The sequence below is a fragment of the Poeciliopsis prolifica genome, unplaced genomic scaffold (genome assembly GCF_027474105.1).
Source record: "Poeciliopsis prolifica strain line A6 unplaced genomic scaffold, Auburn_PproV2 SCAFFOLD040, whole genome shotgun sequence".
NCBI classification, from domain to species: Eukaryota; Metazoa; Chordata; class Actinopteri; order Cyprinodontiformes; family Poeciliidae; genus Poeciliopsis; species Poeciliopsis prolifica.
Window position 1 is genome coordinate 1,015,367 of NW_026562415.1, and position 27,699 is coordinate 1,043,065.

The window sequence follows — 27,699 nt, forward strand, 5'->3', positions numbered from 1 at the left end:
TATTTAAAAAAGAATTTAATGTGAATCGTATTCATCTAACCCACTTATTCAAAAATAAAAAGTATAAAGACTAGTGGAAAATTGGACTTGAAACTATGCTCTAGTTTTAGTGAGAAGTTAAAATAGTCCAAGGCATGAATCCGTATCAATATGGCTCTGAATGATTTACCTGAACAGTTCTTTATCCAGCAACAAATTAATGAACTGTTGGAAAAATTTGATTCTAAAATTTTATATTAATGCACAATTTGCTTTTTTCCCCCTCTGATCCACACAGGAATTATATCAGAAAGGTCCTGGTACATTCTTGGCTCAGCCATGCCATGAATTTGAGACAACTCCAACACCAAGATGACTGCGGACAGTGACACTGGTATTTTACATAACTTCAGACTCCAAAAATGGACAAATTCAACCTCAACTGAAATTTGCGGCAGCCAGTAAGGGCTTCTGGACAAAAATTTTCTGAACAGATCAGATGAAACTTTCAAAGATAGGAAAGAACAGATTTTCTTTCTACAAAAAAAATAAATAAATAAATATATATATATATATATATATATATATATATATATATATATATATATATATATATATAATTTTCACAATTGGGATTTTAGTGAATAATAAGTTTGGAGGAGCTATGCGAGGTTTTCAAACCCAAGAAAACAGTCAAGCATTATGATGCAGAACAATCAAATTCTTCAAATTTGGATCTCTGCCATGAAATATAACAATTAACAAAAAACAACAGGTGAGGTCAAATAATCAACCAGCACTAATCTGGAAGTTTATCGATCCACACGACAATGACCATATATGTTAATGTGTGTACATATATTTAGTATTGCAGGTAGAATTTGACCTTGACTTATTTCAGAAACTCCTGTGTTTAAGTTGAAGATATATTAATATTTCAAATTAATAGCCCAAAGCAAATATAACATCCAGAGCTATAGTGAGTACATTTGAACTTTTGACCTTAACTGTGTGTACGGAAAATGTAAAAGCAAATTAACTGCTCCACAGATTCCCACAGACAAAAATATTTTATATTCAGAAACTTGCACAGGATTTTAAAAATAGCTTCCAACTTTTAGGTGAGGCACATTGCTTTAATGCCAGCAGCACACTGTGATCTCAGCTTGAATGACACTGTTAGATGAGCGGCATTTTAATGAGGCAGTAAAAAAAAAGATATAAATATTGTTCCACCAATTTATATCTTTCATTAATAGTACTGACTCAGTTTGGATGAAAATGTCAGTGCTCAGTTCCCTCATGGATAGCTTGAGCTTTTGAAGTTGCTACCTAAAAGCATGTAGAAAAATCAACACGGAGAGTCGGTGACTGAGATAGTGAATGGAGGTTTTTTGTCAATGGAAGCTGGGATGTGAGAGAAATTAAATGGAAGGCATCAAAACAGAAAGTGAAATATCTGGGGATTGGTGTTTACTGACGTTTTCTCTTTTTTACCCCTCAGAATTGTGCGCCGCTGTTTTGGTTTCATGCTGGGAACGGGAGCAGTGTCTGTCAGAGATTAAAACTGCACAGAGGGAGCGGGAATAGGGAGAGGCAGGCGGAAATAAGGGAGGGGAGGGGTGTGTGAGACGCCTGAGATGATAAACACTAAAGTGATTTTTAAAATAAGTAAAAATAATTGAAAGTGAAACAAATGAAATGAGTAATAATCAGGGGGAAGTGATGGAACAGATACAGGGGCAACAAACCAAAGCTTCCCAGTTTACTGCATGCCACACTAAACATGAACGTTTGCCTCAAAAGAAATTATAAGCTTTGCATAAATGGATACATGAAAACAAACTACAGATGGAAAAAATATAAAAAGAGTATTTCCCAATATACTAGAAGAGATTACTTTATGGTTGTATCCAAACTTAGCTCCTAAATGATGCAAGAACAAGACAAACAACTAATTAGAGAGCAACAAACCGCATCTGTATGTAGAAGGTTGAAGACCCGAATAAAGAACAGAGTCAACAAGTTACTAACTCAAAGAGCTTGAAAATGCAAAACAGTGCTGAGCAGCACAAGTGAGAAAAATATTAAATGAATGCAAATGACTATGCCACCAAAAGTCAAATCAAATGTTATTCACCTGAGAAACCTTAGGAGCAGCTTTGAAAGCTCCCGCAATCAGATGCTATTCAGAGACGATCAACGGCAGGGATTGCACATTACTCAAGCCAAATATCCAAATTCATGTCGGAGTGTGGCGTACCTTGATAATGTCTTTCAGCTGAATTTGCTTGGATAAAGAATATGAATTTTAAAAAAATTATGTGTTCTACCTCCAACATCTTTCATCATCGCTTCAATTCTGCAGCAACTAACTTGCCTCATTATAAGCTCACCACTTCCTCTCACCTCTTCAATCCAACTCTATCTCAGGCTGCCTGATCCTGTAGAACATTACACGAGCTTGTGAATGTTCCAGTTCACAAGGCTGGAATGCACACTTGTCATTTGCCTTGTTATCAGGTCTTCTTTTCATACTCTGGAAGAATAAGTTGGTAGACCAAGGGAAAGGCCTTACTGCATCCATGTAGGTGATTGTATTCCTATGAGAGTATGTTTGTGTTGGTATTAGCTCAAACAGCAGGTCAGTGCAGCCAGCCAATCAACCCCCATGCTGGGCTCAGGACTCATTATGTGGCTCGGTCATGCTTGATAACTCCCACCTACCTGTGAAAAACTTGCTGACGCTACGAATGACTGGCCAGGGAAGGCAAAGTATGAGAGGGTGTGTGTGGGGACAAAAAAGGTTATGTGCATAATAACTGTTTAATTGAATCTGTAGCTGTGCAGAAACGACCTGGGACAGTACAGCTGGGTGATGTGTTAAATTATTTACAATGCCTCGTGAAACCATTCATCCTCCTTTAACTCTCACATTTTGTTACATTACAACTACTAATTCCCTGGGGGATTTACACTTGAAACTGGAGCAGAGGTTCATTTTCCATGCAGGGCAACATTCCTACACATACAGCCAGAGTTACACAGGAATGGCACAGATCACATTTATATTTCAGAATGGCTCAATCAAAGTTCGAGCCAAATTTCAGTGGAGAATCTTTGGCAAGACCTGAAAATTGTTGTTCACAGATGCTCTGGGATTATAATATTTTTGCAGAGTGCCAAGAGTTCAGCTTTCAGATATCTAGTAGATAGATTTATATTTGTAAAAAATAAATTATTTTAAGTATCATTTTAACATTCACAACAAATGAATGTGGTATTTATGAATTAAATACAGAAATAAAAAAACACTGAAGTGTGTCAATGCATTTGGCAAAGTGTGAAAGTTCAAGGGTTTTGAATACTCTCTAATAGAAGTGTAGATTAAGTTGTAATGCAAATTTTAGGTCAAATGAAACCATTTGAGGTTATTTAAATGGCTTTACTGACTTGCAGTTTCCTAAATAAAGGGCATATGCAGCCCTAAAGTTAGGATCAGCAACAAGTTTGAAGAAGAGCAGGAGAAAACTGAAGCAAACTTCTGAACCTTTTTCATCTCGTTCCCATTAATTGGTTTGAAGCAAATAAACTAATCTCTGAAGTTCTGTCACAGTGTAACAAAGCCCTACAATAGCTGTAAGAAGTACAGTAATGATTGCCAATCATGAACAAAATTCTGCATGACAATCAGGGGCAAAATTAAAAGTCTAGAAAAATGCTTTGAAACATGTGCTTTGTGATTATTCTTTTATGTTTGTATTGACAATTTAGTAGGCCATGTGAATAAGACATTTCATTCTGCCCTAATAGGCATAAAATTGGACAAAGCTTCAGTGAAAGTCTTTTCAGTCCTACAAACTATGCATTTATGTAGATTGACATCTGTAAAAACATCCAAAATTCAAAACAATATCTAGTCCGTCAGCACCTCTGCACAGATTCATAGGGCATCCTTGTCAATCAAATTCCCCTGGTCTCTGCATCCATTATTTCCCACTCAAGGATTTTGCAAAGGTTGTCAGCGTGCCCCACACACATCATTTTTAACATGGCTCCACCTGGACCACCGGCTAAGACTCCATTTCCATGACAATTAAACAGCAGAGGACAGTGGAGTCAGCCACCCCACACAGAAAAGCGCTTTTCAGACGAGATAGGGATGAAGAAAGAGTGGAAAAAAAGAGCAAAAGAGAAAATGTGTGTGGCCTGGATAAGTGGTGGTGGGATTATAGCTAGTTCCATCATAGCTTTAGTCCGTTCACTGCTTCTTATAAAAACCTATTAGCATGTGAATGAATGGGCACATACTGGATGGAGTTTTTAAAGTCCAGGAGCACCGATCCAGTATCAGGTGAGCTTTCTGTCAAAAAGGAAGAAGCAAGCGAGAATGTTGTGTGTATGTGTATGTATAGTCCAAAGGGAGGGGGAGGTGTTTTTTTCTTTTTTTTTTTACAGATTGTGTAAACCTTTTTCTGAACTTTTATGAGATTTGACATCACTCGGGAGATAAGTACAGTGTATAAATGCTGTGATAAAGTTCAACTGGGAGTAAACAATTTAATCAGCTTATTAAAGTCAGTGGTCCCATCTTTATAAAAATGGTCTTGACAAGATAGGATAAACATGTCATTTTAATATGAAAAAGCATTTTTACCTGAGAGGAATAAATGATTAGATGTTTTTTTAAAGACACACTACTTACATCACACAATGCCATTTCTGTTTAAACACAAATCCAAGGTCTGTGAAAGCTGAAGCATTTTCATACATTTAACCAATCCTACTATTATGTTAAATTGGCTTAAATGGAAAGCAGTAAAATCTGCTACACACATTATAGCAGAATTTCTGCTGCTATTCAGAATAGTTGTTAGCATTTACATGAGTTTATATTAATGCTTCCCTATTTTGGAATGTTGACTTTAAAGTAAAACAAATTTACTGCTACAGTAAACTGCAGCAACTTACAGCTCTTGCTAATATACGTGCTGAACAGCAAGACAGGAGGGCAGAGACGTGGGCAGAGAAATGACAGGAGACGATAAAACCACACCAAGGAATGTTGAGTCTTTACTTACCTCCCGTTGTAACACCAGCTCTTTGGTGAACCGCATGGCTTCATCGCTGAAAGGTTCGACTACCTGCATCCCACCAGGCATGTTCCGGGAACTACGTGGACATTCGATGCCTATACAAACATGACAAAGTTGTTTGAGTCAAAATTCTACAAAATTGTCCCATTTTTTGGCTATATGTCACCATTCCGTACTAGTAATTTGCACTTGCTCTGTATCAGATCATTTCTATAGGAAATACCAAAGTTATGGAGAAATTGATCGTCTCATTACCAAGAATGTCCTGACCAAGATGATGAAACTCCAACACTGCATTAATGCATAAATGACTAATTCAATCGTGCCCAACCAGTTGTATCCACGTTTGAATAGATATGTTTAATATTTGTTTAAAAATTAACTCAATGAAAGAGATAGTGTAATGTGATTGGTTTTGTAACAAATTTTATACATGAGGGAGATTTAACATTTTATACACTGCAACTCTGTAGAACCCATTATCAACAATAGGAATCAATCTTGTTAGCGAAGATGCTTCAGCCATCTTGGAAAATCTCAAAGGTTATGATGGAGAGAAGATTAGCTTCACAGCCGGGGGTATGTGAATGGTTTGATGTTCAAACTAACAAAGAAGACCACACTTTAAGAAAACTTTAGTTTTTAGCCCTATTCTACCCAATTGACTTATTTCCTTCCCCATGACTTTTATTAAGCATAAGGAACAATGTTTTACCTGTGCACCTAAATACTTAGTTTGTTGGAATTCATGAATAATAATAAAAAAACTTAATTGCTTCAGCTCAGCACAAGAAACCAACAAGCAGGTTGGAGCTGCTTAATGTTGAGTAATCTGATGATAGCCTCTGCTGTGAGTTAAAGCCTCCAGCATATTGCTAATAAAGCAACCGCTCTCTCCTAGGGTCTTTCTTTCCCATTTGACTTGGGGTTTAATTTAATGAGCTTCTCTGGCATGACAGATATACTGCCTCAGGACAGACTCGCAAATATACATGACAGAGAAGCAAAATCAGATTTGTTAGGGCATTCTGATGACTCACTGGTGTGCGTGGCTATCTTGCTGCAAAATCCCAGGATTTAGATTTCACAGCTAAGATTTTCTTTGTATTAGGCTTCTTCAAAAAGTTTTGGTCTTCTTTGAACTGTGTGTGGTCAGCTATCTTTTGATTTCATTGATAAGATAATACATGAAATGACTATGCAGTGTTTCATTATAGTGGAGTTTAATAACCTTGTGGCTACAGCAGAGTCTTACAATCACAATCTAGGACACCATGTACCTGGTGAGTTTATTTCTTGGCTGCTGTACTTGCAAAAGAAACATCTTTATAGGCTGCTATAGAGACACCAGGAAACTGAGGAAATGTGTTAATGTTAAAAAAGGTAATATTTGAAAGAAATATTTTTTGGTGCGTTTTCTTACAGTTTTTAGGAGCAAACTGTTACTTTATATTAAAATCAAAACCCAATTTGCTTATTCTATTTCCCTAAAATATTCACCCAGCTAACCTACTGAGCAAGCTCATTGCTCTTGGTATAATTATATAACTGAATTGGAAAAGCCACTGGCTTTTTTAATCTCATTTTGTCATTTTGTACATTCTGTTCCCTACATGGCCATGTCTGTCCCATTTAAAAAGACAAGAGCAAGATATATCAGCGAATTCACACTGGCAGGAAAGGGAAAATGACCCTGGAAAGGCAAAATGAGGCCACGCAACATGCTGCACTGGAAAGTAAAAGAAAACCATTCAGTCCAGTTTGAGATAATTGTTCCAATACAGACAGATCTGCATCAAGTCTGCTGTGTAGTATAAAGGACACAGACAGTAAACCGATCTGATTTCAAATGAGATTACTGCGTAATAAAATACTTGACTATCCAGTCACCCTTGAAATAACTTATGTGAAAAGTTAATGCTTCAAGGTCATTAACTGCTTTTGCAGTGATCCTGATTTCACATCTCCAGTTGATTGTACATGTAAGTGTGGCTGGTGAAACTGAATGGATTTTTTATTTTTTTTGTTGGCAATGAATTTATGATTTAAGAATGAGGATAATTCTAAATCCACATTAAGCAAATTTGGTTTGGTTAACTTCTTATCCTTAAATGATTATTTTATTAAACCTGTATTTTGCATTTAATCAGGTTACCTATGTCTGATATCAGCATATTTTGATTAACTAAATTCAAATTCGACAAAAACAGGCAAAAGAAAAATGTCAGTGGCACCATTTGCTTTTCTACTTAATTGTAGAAGCAAGGCATGAATAAAATCTGTTAAAACAATTTTTTTTTGTTCCATAAAGAAAGAGGAGGACACACTTGATGGCCAAGATCATCTGGAAGTATTTATAGAAGTTTACCAGGACAGGGCTTACACTTGGGACTCAGTGACTATAACACTGTGTGCATATAAAAAAAAAAGACAGATGAGGAATGCAGGATAAAGGAAATGAAAAAGACAAGATAGGAAGGGCTACAGAAAGGCAAAATACTGAACACTGTTTGCAAAAATTGGTGTATAAAGTAATTGCAGGGAGGGAGATATAAAGTTTCTGCTTGGGTTGGCTGCAGCAATGATAAGGGGTGGAATTGTGTTTTTCCCCAAGCATAATCCTCAGGAAAGAATACTCATGAATGTAATACACAAAGAAGTCAAGTTTCATTGTAAAGCTTATAAACTACGTGGCTTTACAGGCCCACAGGAGCAACAATTTTCACCCAAGTCAAAACTCTTTAAGAGGAGAAAACATGCCCACAAAGCTTTAATATGCCAAAGGGAAAAAGCCCAGCAAAAGGGTTATTATAGGTCATACACTGATACAATGATCACAGATGTGACGTCTTTATACAATGCACACTGCAGAGTTCTTTACATCACCCCACTGTACTCCTCCACACTTCCTGTAGTCCCTCCTCCTTGCAGCATTTGAAGTCAACCCGAGAGCCACTTAGCACAGCAGACGTTAACCTCCACTGAGATACATAACTCAGGCCTGACACCAAGATAAATATCTGGGTCATACTCCAGGAAATTCATCTTATCTGATCTCTGAGACAAACAAGACATACGCTGATCGTTCTGATGTTAGACTGCACAGAGAACACGGCTTCTCAAGCTGACCTGAAAAGGGTGACCACATGTCAATCCACCATATCAATCACTGAATTTTATGTGTAAGACATTGATCTCGGTGTGTGTCTGCGTGATTGAAGGCATATCTGAAAAGTCTCTGGTTTTACCAGAGAGAATGGAAGAGTCACCCTGTTGAGAAAATGCATTACGTTTAATTTGGTTTTGCGTTCCAGAGATGTTCCCAAGTTATTTTCTTCAAGTCTAAGTCAAGAAACCGCATTCTCTTGAACACATGCCTAAATGGCTCTTCATACAATTGTAGTTTATGAATTCAAATCATGAAATATCTTTAGGTCTAACTTTGCACATTGTGAATATATTGCAAATTTGTTTTTTGATTTTTTTTTCTTTTTTTCTCAGAACTGAAACTGTGTATTGCAATGATCACAATAATAATGTGGGCAATACATCAATCAGAAACGACTGGTTGGATGCGTCGCTTGACAAAATTATTATTTTTTATTTTTTTTGGTCAAAGTGATTTCCATGCAAGTGTTGCACTCCGTCGATGTACAAGTAATAAAAGTCCTGAACTTACAAACAGTGGTAGGGACATCAAAAGCCAGGAAAATGGGGCCAGTTGTAATATATTGCAATATTTAGAAACATATCGCAGTTACGCGCTTCTTTATGTACTTCAGCTCGATGAAGAAAACGTATTGAATTGGAAAAGCCACATATACATTTTCAAGAAAACAACTGTATTCAAGTTGTACACTCGTTTAAATTGGGGATGGAATCAAAAGATATGAATCGGGAAATTAAGATTTTGAAGGTTTTCAAAAATATACATTCTAAAAGTTTATCACCAAGTCTAAACAGTGAACTTGGTTCTAGGAAGCTTTAACTAATGACTTGTACAAGTTTAGGCAAAAAGAAAAAGAGCAACTAGCATCTTTGCAGACCCCCCACATCCTGGACACAAACTATTAAGACTTTCACCTTCATGTCAGCACTACAGTCTCTCTTTTGAAAAACAACAGACACACAGAACATTTTTCCATCTTGCAGTCTCTCTGATGAACACAAAGAAAACCTTACAGCTTGAGTCATCGACTACTCTGCTGTAAAACAAAACCACATTTTAAATAATTTACATATTTTGGATTCAAATCAATTCATAGTAATTTACTTATCTTTTGTAATAACAACCAAACTATTCATTCAGAAACAAACAAAAGACAATTTCAATGTTTATAACTGCGGAATTTAGGAAGCACTAACTTGAGGCATTTATCTTGTATTTTATAAATGACAGTGTTCAGTTAAACCACCATAAAATAAACTGGATTGAGTTAGCTTCTTTCTCCATTAACCAAGCCAGATAATGAGCTTCATCTCATGGAAATTGCCCTATCGGGGAAGAAGCTGCTACTGTGCATTTGTCTCATCAGTGAAGCTTATCCAAATATACATCATGTCGCAAATTCCTATGCTAATGATGTGCATATTGATTAGCCTTTGACGTTTGTGCTCATAACCCGCCAGACGCTCGCGCTCTTGCTTTTGGCATGTCTGCAGGTATAAATTGATACTTGCAGGATCGAGGCGACTCAGTATGAATGCCATTAGAGTCTTTTTTTAATGTTATTAAGTTACCAAGTCTTGATTTTTGACAGCCTGTCAACAGGATATAATTAGCAATGTGACAAGCAAACTACAAACTGGAGGAGGGTGTAAGCATCTAAATGTGTGCGGATTCAAATCTAAACCTCATCTTTCCTCCCTCTATTACCCATAACAGCATCATTCCATTTAAATTTCCATCTCATTAATCTTTGTTGTCCTATGCAGAATGCAACTGTGAGGTGACAATCCCCTATTTGAATATCTCCCTCTTCACAGCTGCCTCAGTGGACACAGGCCAAAGGAACAAAGGTCCATCCACGGGTGAAGAATATAGGTGGGAATATTTGGGGAAAGTGAGTGAAGGGTAAAGAGGGCAGGCGGAGAGAGTAGACAAAAAAGTACGACGTTAGGGGAAAACTAAATCCAAGGATTTGGTCGGAGTACCTCTTGCTTTTATCCTCTCAATCCATCCTCCCGGCCCAACATCATCCCTCTATGACTCCCTAATGTAAGGCCCCAATATCTCCAACAAGCCTTAAGCAAACACACAATCCAATCTCCTGAGGGGATCAAAAATGCTGAGATTTCTTTCCCTTAAACACTGGATTTGTAAGATCTGGCATAGTAAAACAATTCATTAAAATACACAACGAATGCAAAACCTGTTGTCTTTGTATGGATCCCATATCACCTTCGCTGCTGCAAACTGATGCAGCACAATCAATAAATCATTAAGTATGTGCAGGAACCTCCATCCGTTATTTATTAAAGTTAAATATTAGTTGTAGGCATATTTGCAGTGCTTCTGAGAGCTTTTTCTTCATCTCAAGGAAGCACACAGAGAATATGGTGGATTATTGATTTGTCTAAAGGCGGATGTATACTGTAGCTTATTGTGCAGTAAATTTTACACCACTATAGGAATCCATCTTGAGACTTCAAGGTAACCAGAGCCTGAGATTTCTAGTGTTAGAAAAATACAGATGCCTTAAATTACACTTATGGTGACAATAAAGATGGGAAACATTTCTGTAAGCCTTTTAACACATCCTTTGGCAAAGCATAGATTGTTGGGTGAACATTTACAAACAAGGGAAAAAAAGAATGTCTTTCATACCCCTAACTTTTTTGATATGTTGCTGTGTAACATCTATAAACCTCTGTCTATTGTGTTAGATAAAGATGAGGCAGCAGCCTCCAAGGTAAGCATGAAATATAAAACCTTTAACTGCAGCCTTTTTGGAGTATTTCTCAACCAGTTCTCTAGATCTAGAGACTGGATGTTGTGGAAAAATAGCCCAGGCTCAGTTTGATTATACAGATATCATCCATTGGTATATTTCTTTCCCCACTCAACTTGTATGCAAGTCTGAATTTTGACAGTGGCAAGAAAAGCATCCCCACAATATGATGCTACCAGTAGATGTGAGGACAATGTGGTCAGGGTGATGGTGTTTTTTTTCCCTCCAAATCTGACCATAGCACTCACTTCCATATTTTTAAATTGTCAACAAACAAAAGACGGTTAAAGCTTTTTGCTGACATTGTGTCCGGGTGACAGGTGTTTCATCTCTCTGACAGAGATAAAGAACTCGGAGTAACTTTGCAAGTACTTTTCACCTGTGATGGCTGTTGCTTTCTCTGCAAGAGAAACTCTGCAAAAGCTACTTAAGCCAATAAACTCTTTACAGCCTCCTCACTGCGTTGTCTCCCTATAGTCTCTGCAGGACTTTATGGCCAAATACTTCAAAGAAATTGTGTTTTTTGTTTTATTTTCTATTTACCATAAATATGTTTCTCTTCATCCTCTTCCCCCTTCCAATAGCTGAAACTTCTTTCATCAAGCTTTAAAACCCACAGTGCTATGCCACTAACTACTATCCATTCTCCTTATTCAAAGAAAAAAAAAATGAATACGCAGAATTACTCTTTCACCTTTTAGAAAACTTACTTTTGGAAGTGACACTGTATAGGCCAGCAAGCAAAAAGAAGAAAGCTGAGGTGCTGTAGGAAGAGAGTAAGGGGAACTACCCTTGAACTCCAGATGCACACCTCCGGTCTTTTTTGAAGTCATGGGCTTGCTGCTGTGCTTTGTTTCTGTGACCCTATTTTCTTTCTCCTTATAGCACCAACTCGATCTAACAGGAAAACTGGAAGGGAAGTTAGAGACTCGAGCTCTGAGGTGTTCAAATGGAGAAACCCATTGACAAGGTGTCTAATAAGGACAGTTACAATAGGACACCAACTTCACCATAGAAAACAGTCAATTTAATTCAAGGAGTGCAAATGTTAAATGTGAGAATTGTGGTGTATTATTAGAAATTAAATTAGAATGTTACATCTCTTCCTGCACTGGGATAATTTATTTTGCAGAGCTCCTATAAACAGTTGGTTTTTGAATGGCTTCCCACAACATTGCTAAACAATAATAAAAAAAAATATGGCCAGAGTGAATAAATTATTCAAACAGATGATAAAACAGATTAATAATGCAGTGCTTGTTTTAACTGCAAGATCATTTGAATATTTTCTGTGTGCAAAATCACTATTTATTTAACACCCAGACAACAACAGGGCCCAGCTTTTAGAAATCATATAATATAATTTGACTTTAAAATTAGATGAATGAATTGTAATGATGAGCTTCCTTCCTAAAACCCTCCAAGTTTACATTTGCTTACTCAAGTTCTTCATTTGAGGTTTTTACAGAAGAGCTGGAACTGTTCTTGTTCCAAGGTGGAACAGATCAGGTTCAGAAATCACATCAATCAACAATATCAAAAAGCAGAGCATTGTTCCAGAGGAGTTTACTAAACAACTCTCTAAGAGAGCATAATTTTAAGTCAATTTGAATTTCAGAAAATCCACAGTAAATTAAAAATGTGCATCGAGTTCTTGTATTTAAATAAGAGTTGATGCAGTTAAAATACTCTTTAAAATACTCACACTAGCTATAACATAAAACCAGACATCTTACTTATACTTAGAATAATAAAAAAGCTTAAAAGGGTGAAAGGTCCAGAGGTTGAGGGCTTTTCATTAGACAAATAAATACAACAACCGTATTACAACCGTTTTATTGCTTGTGTCATTTTCCACACGACCCCTGATACAGACGGGTGACTAAAACATGAAAAGAAAACTTTGACAGGAAAAAAAATGTGATCAGAGATAAAGAGCCGGGAGATTAGACGCAGATAGATGAGTGTCTTTTGCCCCTCGGGCTTCATTTCATGTGCAGTGGTATGGGTTGCAGTGGTATGGGTTTGATATCACTTGCGTCAAGAAAATCAAGTATACAGCTAAAAACGTCACGTACAAAAACATTGAGGCCGTGCCCTAGAAGATATACTGTTTCATCTCAACCTGACAAATAAACGATGAAGGGGAAAAGAGATGAAAAAACAGAAATATGTATCGCTTTAGCAGCAACTGGGAATATCAATGGTATCAATCGTGATCTATAAGAAAACAAAGTTGTATATTTGATTTAAAGGTATAAAGCTTATGACATTTCCTGGAGAAAATGCTTTGCCAATGACAACCTTGATTTTACCTATTCAGGGGTTTCAGCTCTATTGTTGAAGTTAAGATTTGCCAACAGCACCGTGATTGTGTATATAAAATCTATCTTAACATGATGTCTTACCAACATTGCGGAGTCAATGCTGTGTACTTTTTTTTCCCCATCAGTTCCATGCTCACATTGTAATTAATCACTTAGAATTTATTTATTTATTTAAGCTTTCCCAGATTCTCAACAAGTCCATCAGATTCATGTCTACCACCATGGTCTCAAGGTTAACAGAGACATTCACAAAATGTGTTTCAAAAAAAGAAGAAGAAAAAAAAAGCACTGGACGCTCCCTGATTGGATTGCCATGTACTTTTCTTTAGGCTACAAAATCAGATTTTAGAGAACCGTTTCCTACCTTCATCAAATGATATAATGATAATGTCCTTCCTAATGTTTTTTTAAAAATGAGACTATTATCATGGATTATATTAATCATCACCCATTCAAATTAAAGGCACACCAATAGTGACCAATGGGATCCCATTCACTCAGTGAAACTCTCCATTTTGCTCTCTCAAGAACCGCATAATATGATCATAATGGGGGGTAATCACTAAGTTCTTGATTTTATGCTCAATTGGGATTACAAGGTCAGATATGTCCTTATTAAATGACTGCTTCTTAAGAGTTTTAAATTAGTCACTTTTAAAAAATAAATTTTAAAAAGTTTGAATTTTCGCTGCTACTTTTCATGTTCGTGATATCCATGAGGAGTCTAAACGGCCAGCTTGTCAAGCAACAACTTTACAGACAGAAAAAGATCCACAAGCAACAGAAACAACCAGAGTATTACAAACCAGCTGAAGGTCATCATTAAAGCAATCAGGAGGTTCCATGCCACACCACTTTGATGCAGGAACTCACATAAAAGATGACTCATCCAAGTATATGGTGTATACATTTCTATGGGTGGAAATGCGTTTCAACGGGTCTAATGTGACAGCTTTGATATTTGAGTTCTTCAGAAATGCACCTGTAATTAGAAGCTTTTTCCACATTTTATCAGATACGTTACTATTGCAGTTCTGTTTAGTTCAACATATATCCCCGTGTTGTTGTTTATGAGGTAATGGACAAGTGATTACTATCTGTAGCAGGGGAAATAAACTGAATGTTGCTGAAATGCCAAAAGGTACACTTTGATATTCTGGGAACATATCGAGTCTTCACAGCTTGACCTTCTTAAAGTATAAGATAACAAAAACTCTTGGGACAAAAATGAGTTTACTCTTGCTGTAAAAACATCCATTTAATACTTTGGTATTCACTAGTTTTGCACCTCTCTAATAGAAAAATAGCCATTTGTTGATATTCTTGCTCCAGAAATTAAGGATATAAGGAATTAAATTTTATGTAGAGGGAACAATTAGATCCAAGAGTCTCTTCCTGTTGGTAGCCAAAAATAATTGAGGGATAAACCATTTACAAAGTAAATTTGAAGCTAATAAACTTTGATGAATAGCTACTAAAAAGAAGCCAAAATAATGAGTAGTTTACAGAAAGTGTACCATTTTTTCAACCTACTAAAATAGAAGTGCAGTAGACTAGTGCATTACAATATTTGCAAGTTTAAATTGAAGCTAAAAAAGGTGAATCAATAATAACTGACAGTGGCTATTTTTCCCTAAGGCAGAAACATGAATCTAGGAGTATCTAACTCACCTTCAAAAATGTTCACAGCTACAGGTTGTAAATGGCTGCCTTTGTGTGGAAGTTTTTATAGTTTTCCAAGTAACAAGTTGCTAGAAGTACAAATAAACTGTTTTATTACTGCAGCTTTCACAAAAACACAAGTCAGCCATATTGCTACTAGAATACTGGGAGATCCTCATTTCAAACGGAAAAACCCAATTTCACTATCCACCTTGGGAACATGTATTTCTGAGTAAAATTGTAAACCACAATGAAACTACATCCCTCACATAGAACAAGTCTTTTTCCCATTTTGTCTTTAGAAATACTGAAAAACTCATGCTATATTGGTGTTTTCAAATGTTTGGTCAGTATTGTGGTGCTAGGAAACCTGACTATTTACTTAGATCCACTGACTTAGATGGCAGAATTAAAAGGACTTTGACATTAGAAAGGCAAACCTACCAGCAAGAAGGAATGTGATGAGACAGGTCTCTTTGGGCATGTACAGCTTAAGACGAGATCCACTGAAGACATATTCGACAACAGCTTCTGACCGGCCAGCTCTCTGCAGGAAAGGCAGGAACTGCTTGGCTTTCTGTGTCTCCTGCAGGAAAGAGAGAGAATTAAAAAGCAAATACAAGCATTTTAGAGTCAAAGTTTTAAAATCTATGAAGAATTAATAAAAAATAAGAGTTTGCATTGTTTTTATGAAAAAGTTCAATGAATTCAAAATTGTTTTTGATTTAAAAAAAACTAGGTAACAAGGAGTCATCAGCCAAACTGCTAACACAACATAATATACAGTGAAAGGAAAATGCTTCCTTTTTATCATATTTTTATTTTTGTCTGCTTAGTTTCTTGTGTTTAATTTTTAGAAAAAAAAATACCTGTGAATATATTTGAATAAATATTTAAATGCTCTCACCAAAAAGAAAAAAATAAATTAAATAAAACAATTCGCTCTACATGTGGAGTAATCACAATTAGCTTCAAACAAAACACTTTTTTCTCAGTGCCTGAGCCAAATGAAGAAGAGTTTTCTTGATTATAGAGGAAAAGTGTTAAAGATGTTTGAATGGTGTGGCAAGATGCGGACTGTTTTGGCAGCTCCCAAAGTGTAATCCATTCAAACTTTCACAAGAAAAATAGACTGATCATTTAATCAAATGTGAGACTTCAAAAATCAAGTTCACGCAAAGCAGGCCAAGGATCCTAACCAAGTATGTCTGTGCACATCAGTAAAACTGCTAGTCAGAACCAAAGCAGAAGTCCTCTAAATGCATTCTGAGTTAAATTTGTAGCCTTAAGTGCAACAAATGTTACTGCACTCCAGTAACATTTCTCTCAACTTCCAAATCGTCACCTTATTAACTCAAATCCACCTGGAGACTTTGGTATTCCTAATTGAGGTTATAAACTATAATGAATTAGCTAATGTATGGCAATTTAAAGTCACTGTGTTGTTGCTTACATGGGTGCTTTCATTCATTTCTAAATATTTTTGTGTTTTTTTTTTTCAATTTTGTTCACACAATGTCAATGACGGCGATAAGTTCTAAAAAACAAAAAAAAACAAAACAACAATTATGGAATATGGCTTTTAAGATCAATTTCTCTCAGATTGCAAAAGGTGAACAAGACCAAGTGAAAGTCTGCTTTTCCCACATCTTTATATCACAGTATGGCCTAATAAAGTCTGCCTTCCTTCTCAGTGACACATCTGGAATCTCATGCAATCAAAAATAATTCTCCCTTCCTGCTCCCATCTCTGTCTGCGAGAGTGAGTCACAACTTATTGGTGTACTCGGGCCAAAAATTACAAGCTGAGCTAAATCGTGCACTCAGGCAGCACTAGCGCTTCAGTAGCAAAGGAAGATTCATAAACGCTACAAAAAATAATTTAATGTGAGCCTACTCCAGGCATGAGCATGTAGGCACAACAGACCGGTGAGTCATGAACCAGTGTTGTGTTTGGATGAGCCAGCGTGGACACAGGAGTAGGAACAAAGGCTCAGACACAAAGTCAGAGCAAACAAACCAGTTTACCATTTGCCAGTTTACCATTACCAAAGCAAATTTATGAGAGTTCAGTGTTTCGGTAACAACAATTTATCAATATTTTCTTTCATTTCATTATTTTTCCCACCGGGGGAATGACACAGCTCAAAGCAGCCGTGTATTTACTAGAAAAAAATAAAGTTCATGTCATCAGCAGGGCTCAAATCAGAGTGCATTAGTGAGGGGTATATACTTTAGCCATAAGATGTTCCACCTGAACTCCACCCACTGCATTCCAAAATAACCCCTCGAGTGGGAGATGACACTCCAGTTCACACAAACATTTACCGCACCTGCAGCGTGTGTGGGCTGTGCAACCCAACTTGGTTCAGAAAAAGGGAGAGACAAGTGAAAGAAGAGGACCTCATTATGCAACCTTTAGAGGCACGAGGTGAGTCAAGTGCTTTATCCACTCTCCTCCCACCACCTCTGTGCATCTCCTACAGTATACATTTATAACCCTATCTCTGCACTATTTGTGACTGCATCCCACTCAATGTGCATAATCCTTTTCAAAAGACCTTCACTAAAGGATACTGACATATAGGAGTGTGTATTTCCACAAGGGGGATGGGTGTGTATTTAGAGGAATAGGGGAAAAGTATGTTGGGGCTGGTGAGCAACAATGCTATTTTGGTCCTTGTAATGCTTTAAAGAATGCTCATTATATTAGCCTTGCCAAACAACTGGTGCATGTGTATGTGCATGTGTGTGTGTGTGCCTGTGCACGCACAAGCACATCCACACATGCTGGGAATCGCTGGCAACAGTCCTAGATCGTGCTGGAAATCAAGCATGTCTTATTGGAGACAGACAGAAAAGTTAAGGGAGGGTTTGCAGCGAGATAATGGCGCTGACCTGAACCCAGTGACAGGGTGCAGCTAATAAGTACAAATGTAGTGAAGCTACAGAGTGCTGTAGAACATGTCAGACATTAAAATGGCTACACAAAATACCACTATAGTAAGGTATTTCTATCTTTTTGCTAAATAAATTCATTTGTAGTGTGTGATTTAAGGTTTTCTGTTAAAAGAAATACACTTTTTTCTTTCCAAGTGCCCTTCACAATTATAGGCCAAAGGTAAATGTGTGTGCAAACCCATTGAAACCAAAGGCTTTCATAGAGGCTTGGTGATTTAAAGACTCTTTGTTGCGGTTCTCCAAATTGTTAATCGCTGTAAACCTTCCACGCTCTAATATATGATTAAGAAAAACATTCAAAATATTTCCTTCTGGCCTTACTGACATTTGTAGACGCTAATTAAATTAGGAGCTGAGGAGAGAACATGCCGTGTGTTTACAAAGAGTCTTTATGAAACAGCTTTAATATTTTAAGCAAAGGAAATTATTAGAGTTCCATTTTCAAGCTGTGTAGCATGTCAGTGATAAGCACGGCTGTGGTGGGTGTACATCACATATCATATGATGGCATATGCTGATAGGAAATTGTCAATTTCTAATCAAACGGTCACTGCTGATCAAAATAAAAGAAAAAACAGAACATCCAGTTAGACGCTTTTCTCAATATAACGAAGCAGTATGTCACGGATTATTAATCAGACGTTTTTGGATCACATTCACTTTATAAAAATAGATAGAGGTGCAAGTTTCCATTTGAGTAAAACCTAACACACACCTATTTAAATGCTCTTTACTGTGTTACATAGAGATGTCTTAAAAGACTAAACTTTGTTTCAGTGAAAGAAAAACAGCTTCCTGGCTTGAGCATATGAAAAAAGATGAAAAACAGTGCAGCAATCAACCTTTACTGCACGCTTTTATGGATTTCCCACAATAATGTTCGTGTGATGAGCCCTCCCAATCAGGCTTCATTAGCCAAATGACGCCTCAATCAAGCCCCTGAGCACAAGGACCGAAATGCTTTTATTAATGAGGTTTATTTTTTTAGAGGCCGCTAAGGATGAGTCAATGATTATAGATCATTTTCTGAGAATTACTGGCCCCAACATATCTTTTAAGAGTTATGATGTTTATGTGCAAATGACTCTACATTTAAAACGATTTAATTCCAATTATAGCCACAGCACATGAATGCTCATCCTATTATCCACATCATGTAAACCATCTTATTTCCCTGCGTAGGATGAGTGTACATGTATTATTAAAAATAATAAAATGTGCATACCCCCGAGATATCAGCGACTCTGTGGATGGGGACCTCCTTTTTGCTGTGCAGCCCCTTTCCGTTTTTGATGGCCCTGCATTCAAACAACACCACCATTAGAAATCCATACAGCCTCCACATGTGCATAAGGTAAAAGAACGTCTCAGTTGATTAAACATTCATTTAATCCAGTATTTCAATTCAAAAAGTCACCGTCAAATTACATAGATTCATCACAGACCGATTGTTTGAAGTGTTTATTTCTATAAGGTTTATATCCATGGTTTACAGTGAATGAAAATCAAAAATAGATTTCGAGAAAATTTTAATAATTCCCAAGAATACAAACCACATTCTGAAGTTATACTACAACATGTCTCTTTAACTACCATATATTTTCCTTCCACTAAACTTCCGATTGATAGAAGCATGAACAGTAAACATCCTCATGGAAACTGCTGCATCACTGATGTCAGCAATGATCTGCATGGTTACATAGCCCATAACATGACTGAAACATTACATTTGTGAATCACAAAATGTTTTTGTCCAATTTTAATTATCATTAGTAGCAAGTTAAACTCTAAACTATTTTGCCTTTCTTGCTCTCTCTCTTCCTTTTAGAATGGGTATTCTAATTTACACAAAAACACCTGTACATTGAATAAAAAAAAGGAAACACTTTCTCCATTTTAAGGCTTGTATTAAAAAAGAGAGGAACCACAATGGTGAGATTATTTAGCATCATGAATATGAAAAGAGAAACGATCTATCTTTAGAGGCAGCTAAGGGTCTTCCATGATGACTGCCCCTAGCAAGAGCTGCCTTAATAAGCCTGCCAGATTAAATGCAATGAAGATAAAGTTGAAGGTCCTGTTGTCCACTGGGTCACTGGGATGGACCACAAAAGTGCTGCTAAGATAAGCCAGCTACATTTCTGCAGCCCTGTACAGTAAAGATGTGCGTTTTAATAGCCTAGAGGAGGTTCCTTGAAGGCTGTGGGCCACTGGCTTTATGCAATGGGAGCTAAAAATATAACTAAGGCAATAGACAGAAACCGCTCATCGTCTCTTATAGGACCCCACCAGGGACAGAGAGAGAGCGAGAGAGAAAAAGCAGCAGAGGGAAGGAAAAGTGACAAAAAGAAATGAGGGAAAGAAGACCCAGAAGAGCAAGCCCGTAGAAGGACATCGCAGGAAGCAGCAAAGGGGAAGAAACAAGGACAAAACGCACAAAAGGAAGAGAGAGAGCAAGAACAGGCAGCAGGAGAAATAGGGGCAGATGGCCGGTGACACTGAAAGACAAGAGGAGAGGAAGAGTTAATGTTATAAAAAAGGTTGCAGCTGCATCTGCTCTACCTACAGCAAGCAGATCTTAATCTATGGCAGAGTAATAAAGCTTGTACTAAATCTCTCCACTGCACCTCCACATAATTATATTCATAGGGCCTGAGTAAAGAGAGACTCTGATTTAACGTCTGGCGCCTGGGATGGTGTATGTGTGCCCAGGCATACAAAAAGAAACAAAAAAAGGGGGAAAAAAATTAAAAAGGGACAGAGGCAGAGAAAGCACAGGGGTCATTAGTATGTGTGTGAGTAAATATTTAAGAGCAGAGACATGTTTCCTCGGGAAGTGAATCACCAGCCTGATGGGCAGGAACTAATTATGGTGACACTATAAAAATAAATTTAAAGAATTAGCAAGGGGGTAACCTTACCTACATCAGAGGGAAAACACTCAGGGTCATTACAAAGACTAATTTATCAAGTTTATTTAAAACATAACTGCAAGGTGCCTCAAGTTGATGTTTAATGCTCCATTTTATTCCAAATTCTAACACACAAACCATCACGAATCCATATTGCGAGGTCAATGAAAAGATTAAGAAAAAGTAGTGGAGTTCCTCACCGTGCCTCTGCAGCGAGCAGCTCGTCATAGTGGGAGGAGCGCTGGTCATCGTCCTGTCGATACCTGATGACTGTGGCCAGACCCTTACTGACCAGAGCTTCAGCTATGTTACTGGCAGAAACAAAGGGGACAATTCACTTTAATACTCCATTTCATAAGACATGAGAAAGCGAATCTGTATAGTTAGTGTCATTCTAAACTGCTAGAGGTTTCATTGTATGTTCCCAAACATATGAGGAATGAGCTTTACTAAGAACTGGACTTCTGCTGGTTTTACCAACTCAAATTTTAGACTTTGGTAACCCTTTATTTGACGGCGTGTGCAAAAGACTTACATAACACTGTCATAAACATGGCATAACACCTGTCATGAACATGATGGAGTCTTTATGAATGTCTATGACTGTTGTCATGAAGTGTAATTCGCTAAAGACACATTTAACGCAAAGTTGCTCTGAAAGTTGCATTGAAACGCCATTAAAAATGCCAACTTTGCATTAAAGTGTCAATATCTATAAAATGTGAGACAAAAAAGACAAAATTTAAGACCTGTGAATAACAAGTCTTAGATTTTTTTTTTTTTACCATTAAAGACATTAGGCCATTATTTTAGAATTTAAGATTTTTATTTTTTTTTAGTAGGCATGGTCACCCTGGAGAAAGATGTAAAGACAATTTACGCATTTAAAAGTCAAACAAAAGATTTGAATTTAAGACATTTCAGATATATTTTTTTTACCCTTTTTTATTTAAGAAAACCCTTCATGCTGGCTTTGACTCAACTGACCTCTTCACTCCTTCATCCCTCTTCTATTTGTACCATAAGTTGCCAAGAACTGTAATGTGACTGGCATTACCTCTATGCTTAAGACATATAGCACTCCATTTCACAAACCATGAGCATCAATAATTTTTTAACCCATTTTCAGCCATTTTAAAACACCAATTTTTAAACCTCAAAGTCAGCTGATCCCAACTTGTGTATAGAAGATGGGTTAATTGTCAGCTGTGGGAGTGACTACTCAGTCTCATGTGGGTACCAACTAACTGAATAACAATTAAATGTCTTCAAAACTGTAAAAACATGAAATAAAACAAGTCTTGCCACAAACAATTCTTTAATACAGTAATTATTACAGACAACCAAAAATACCAGTCACCCACTGGGGCTCAGAGGGGTTGAGAGTTTCCATCTCACTAACCTCCTCAACCCTGACTGCAGTGTTCATGGGGACTCTGCCAACTGTTATCCAGGAGAATCATAGTGTGATGTGGTCCAACTGAAGACTCTAAACGACTGCTTACATGAGCAGACCTGACCTCTGTGCCACCACATTTGAGACAGCTGGTTGGATGATATGGAGAGATCTGCCTGTCTGTGTGTGTTCGTGTGATGCTGCTTTATGGCTCCAATAATACTGTTGGCGGAGGGGGAAAAGAACAATACCAAAAAAAAAACAACACAGGACGAGTGTGATTTTCAAAAGTTCTTTTGAGGGGAAAACAGACTTCTAAAGCCTCTTTTCTAGCAATGTCGCATTAAAGCTCTGCGATGGTTTTGATTAAATTTCAACCTCTGAAAAGCGTTTATATCTGTGATCTTGTGTAAAGAAAATGACAAACTGATAACCCAAATTCCTTCAAAGACAGGCTTGCAGATAGAATATAATTGCTTGCACTCAGGTGACCCTGCTCAGAACAAAGCAGCAGCTTCAATTCTGATTAACAAGCTTACGAATTCAAAGCATTCAAAACTGATCTTGTTGTGTTCTATCAGATGAAATTAGAGTAGTAAAATGAAATGTGTTGATAGAGTCAACATGAACTGATGAGTGATCTGATCTTTTGTCCTTCGCAAAAGTATTAATAGGCCTTGAACTGTCCCATATTTACTTCAGTTACAACCATAAACCTTTTGTATTTTATTTCAACCAGAAAAATAATACATTATTGCAAAATAAAGAAAAAATGATAAAGAGGTTTCAAACTTTATTGCTAATAGAAATCAGAGAAGTGTGCAGTGCTCTCATATTCGGCCTCCTCCACTCTGATACTTTGAAATAAAACTCTCGTGCGAGCCAGAGACCTTTTAAAAACATCATGGTTCTTTTTGTTTTTTAACCCTATGCGCAAACAATGCAAACAACCCTTGTCAGATACATAAAAAAATAAATTTCCAACTACCTATCAGTCTCCATTTACGTCACAATTATGCACTACTAAAGTCGACCTATATCATAAAATCTCAAGTAAATGCATTGAAGCTTGCTGTCCTAACATAAAACGGCTTTTCAAAAGCAATGTATTTGTAACTTCCCTAGAAAAAAAAGGGGGGAAAAAAAAGGTAGAAAGTAGTTTTGCTCAGCTTGGCAGACAAAATTATTACTTACATTCCTCCAATAGTCACTGTGGCACAGGTGCGCTCTGCGAAGGCAGGTGTTCCTTCTCCTGCACCAGTGGCAGCTCTGATGTAGTCCACTGTGACGTTGACCTGTAGGGGATGGACACAGGCCAATCAAAAAAAAACACATGTCGAGAGTAGTGAGTGGCATCAGTTACTCCAATAATTAGTGTGGGGAGTGTTTTCTCTGTGTATGTGGCTCCCCTCTTTTTTTATTTTTTTGTTTGTCCCATTTCTCAAGGTCACCCCCAGTCAGTGTGAATCACATCAGGCAGCATTGTGGAACTCCCCAGAGGAGTAGTATTAACACACTGAGGGTGTTTGGGACAACACACACACAAACACAGAGCAGCTATGGAACCCAAATGACCCCACACAGTGCGTTCCTAACAAAGCTCCCTGGGGACACACTCCAACCCACTCACCCTGAAGATACAATGTTGTCACTCAGCTGTGTGCATGTGCACATCTCCACAGGCATGTGACAGGGGAAGCCAGTATTGTGGGCCAAACGCATGTAGACAGTGCTAATAGGGAGGGATGCAGACACACCGGCACATGCGGGCACACGCATACACACACACATATACAGTCCACTGTTTAGGAGCTGCATGTAAAGTGTGTCAGACGAATAAGAAAGGAAAAAAAAAAAAAAAACGGAGGCATCTAACTGTGCTTCACATCGTCATTGACTCAGGCGCAGACAACACACACAGGCCTATTACAGGGACATGAAAGAACAACGGCAGCTTGTCAATAGAGCGACACGACGAGGACGATGGAAAGAGAGAAGGAAGAGGAAGGAGGTTGTTGAGTGCTGTTTGGCACCAAGAACCATTAGCAATTTCTGAGGAGGAGGCAAATTAAAAGGACTCCAGGGGTGCTTTTCATTAGGCTAGCGCGTCGTCTCTCACTAACGTCTCTTCCACAACACTTGGCTCCTCCCAGCGAGAATGTGAAAGAGGCGCAATGAAGGATAAAGTAGATTGTTCCCATTTTAAGTGCAATGAAGGGATCTGAAAAACCCAAGAAATGAAGGAAGGGAGAATTTTCATGTCTGTGGCAAAGAGAGGATTCAAAGTAGAGCAAGCTATTCTAATACAAAGTAGTGGAGGAGATGTTAGATGGTCACAGTTAGCTGTGTGGGAAAACACAAAGACAAAAAAGATTGAGAAGAGAAGGACATAATGGACAAACAACATAGCTTAGAAATGGTGATGACAAAATGGAAGAAGAGACAAAGAAACAAAAGTTTTCATGAAAAGACTCAAACCCTACCGGGCAAGGACAGAACGTATTACAAAGCACCGGCAGAAGAGTTCAGTTGGAGAGGTTCTAGGCCCATTTTCCACAGACCATCTAACAGATCTCTGGATAAGACAAATCCATCCATTAGAACCCCCCAGAAGACGGGAAACACAGAGGGAAAAGGCAGTGAATGGATCAGAGAGCCGGAGGAGTGATAAGAACAACAGTCGAGGTGTGAGACTAAATGTGTTTGTTCTGCTGAGGTGACGAAAGGCATAGGAATACTTGGCTGCTTCTGCCAAAGGAATTGTGTATACAACATGTCTGCATGAGTGATAAAGAGCTCTGACAGGTGACCAGCAGGTCAGAAACTCAGACATCAGATCTTTTTGGAGTCAGTGAATGTCACACTACACGGTTTATTAAAGGTCCTTTAAGTTCCATTAAAGGTTGCAATGATTTCAATTTAAGACCTACATAAAATAGGAGGCTAAAAACCTCAATTTCCATCTGTTGCTGATTGCCCTTAAACAGAGGGTCAAAGTTTTCCCTACATTCAGTTTACCATAACCTTTACGTCAATCGCAGTTGTCGATGAAAAAGTTTACAGCCAGCTCCTTTTTTCTTCCGTAGGAATAAAAAAGTATTTTTCAGGAACACTTGAATTTCAGGGAATAAATTTCTTTCGACAGGGTTCATTTCTTCTCTGCGTCTGGGGTCTTGTCACATCACATTAACGCTCAAATTCCTCAACCAGAGCTCTAAATCTCAGTACAAATGAGTACCATCAGCACATTTAAGAACTGCAGAAGCCAAAAATATCTTAAACTTACAAGTTTAAGACCCAAATTTTATGACCTAATACTGACTTTTATGGCATTTTTAAGGGCTTACATTTACACCAAACACTTTATAGTGAGGAACATGTCAGTCAGAAAAGAAGTCAGAGGGGAAATGATAACTCATTTCTTTTTCGGAAAGTGTCCCCTTTGATACATATATGAAGGAGCAACTTTGCCAAGTTTGATAGATATCTGGAATACAATATTTTACAGCAACATCGGTCTGTTTTATTCTGAAAATAAAACAGACCGATGTTGCTTTATCAGCATTATTCAAACCCATAATGCTGGGTTTGAAAATGTTGAGTCTAACAATCTGAGAGTTAAGGGCCACAGTTCTCTGGAGAGATTAGACTAATGCTTAGAAGTGCAAATTTGCAAGTCTCTAACAGAAGATGGAAAAACAGAGTAAGAGAAATCCAAATTGGCTAAAACTGGAATCAGCAGGTGAACGTAGCTGATTTTCAGCTGGGAAATGAAAATCAAACAGTCATTTGCCTTCGCCTATCTACATCTATTATCTAATGTTTTAGTTTTACCAATTCATGTGGTCTTACTACATGAGGCAAGTTGTACAAAGCCTTGTAATGTAAAAGTGAACATGTGCCACATTGTGATTAACAACACTGCAGCCCAGCATGGGTTCCACATGAGTGGTTTTCCCAGTCAGGAGCAAAGCGAAAGGCTGCTTACCTTGAAAAGTGTGGGAGTTTGAGATTTGCCACAACTAAAATGAGCAACTGTCTCAAGCACATTCTGTTGAACGATGATCACACAGCTTTCTTTTCTGCTTTAGCCAAATTTTAAAACACATCTGACAACAATTAAACTTCAAAAACCCATGAAATTGGTGCAGGCCATTTCCAATATACACATCACATTTAAGGATGGTAATGTTCTTGGCAGAAATGACATGGCCACAGATCAGAGGGTACAGGAGGAGATGTGCAGGTAAGAGCGGATATAGTGGAAGCTTTATGGGAGTGTGTTGGAACATCAAAATAAATACTGAACATCAAAGCTCTCAAATCTGAGGCACCTTCTGAACATAGGAACTGATATGGCCATACTCTATGTTGCATCAGGCAATACAAAATAATGAGGCAAACACAAAAGAGAGGCAGAGTGTTATTATAATATATATATATATTTTTTAAAAGCTGGAAGGAGAACAAAAACACGGTCAGAGGCCGTTGGGAGGCAAGTGCTTAGTTTTAGAAGGTTATAATCAGGGCCGGCGATTATTTAATGCAACAAGCAGCTCTGATTCTGGGACAACAAAAACGTGCTGAGGAAAAAGAAGGAATTGGAGATCTAAAATGGAGCTTTACTTAGGTTATCAAACGTCTAAATCTGCTTGAAATCTAATTTAGAATTCACCCCAGAACCAGCGCCGACTCACATTCTCTATATCAAATACCAAACCGCGCATAAGACGTTCACTCACTTATATACCCGCCAATAAGAGGCAAAAACTCTGTTGCTAACAGTGCTACACAAGCAGCTGCATAACAGGAGCCACTTTGAGCATGCAGGATTATCCGAATGTGCTCAACCCTGATAAGTGGCTTAATGCAACATTTCCATTTGACTTTTTTTTTTTTTTTTTTTTTTTTCTGATGAAGCTGAGACCCAGGCGCGCAAAAAGCACTACTTATAAAGTTAGCCAAATCTAGCTTTTTGGGATTATGTCACCATGCAAGCTCTGCCATTTGAATGCGGGTGGGGATGGATATAAGAAAGCCGGAGACAGACAGACTAGGAGTGACAGGGAGAAGAAGGAAATAAGGAAATGCCTCACTGCATTTTTTGTAAGGGGATAACTTAGAAGAGGTTTATTGGGCATAAATATAAGTTATTCAAAGATGGCAAAATGCAGAATGTCTGAAAACACTCTATAGCTATAAAGCTAATGACTGGAAACAACTATGGAATTTTAATATTGCTCTTGAAAAGAAAATTTGAAAACTATTTTCAAGTTTTGACAGAAAACACCTGATAAAAGATGAACACCTGCTAGAATTACTGTGAAGTTCTTTTCAAAGACCATTCCAGGTAGTGGCCCAGCTCTTTTCTGGCTCACAGTTATCAACTATAGAGTTCTCCTGCCAGGAAATGAA

The 27,699-nt window shown here is 37.6% G+C and overlaps 1 protein-coding gene across 1 annotated transcript in view; it reads right to left on the reverse strand.

The window, feature by feature from the left end:
- Positions 1 to 27,699, reverse strand: part of snd1 (staphylococcal nuclease and tudor domain containing 1) — a 164,854-nt gene that overhangs the window by 102,012 nt on the left and 35,143 nt on the right. The window contains exons 12-16 of the mRNA XM_055054667.1: positions 23,479 to 23,579; positions 21,089 to 21,199; positions 19,202 to 19,274; positions 15,460 to 15,601; positions 5,061 to 5,170 (exon numbers count right to left, since the gene is read on the reverse strand). Of these exons, the coding sequence (XP_054910642.1) occupies positions 5,061 to 5,170; positions 15,460 to 15,601; positions 19,202 to 19,274; positions 21,089 to 21,199; positions 23,479 to 23,579 (537 nt within the window). The remainder of the gene's footprint in view (positions 1 to 5,060; positions 5,171 to 15,459; positions 15,602 to 19,201; positions 19,275 to 21,088; positions 21,200 to 23,478; positions 23,580 to 27,699) is intronic.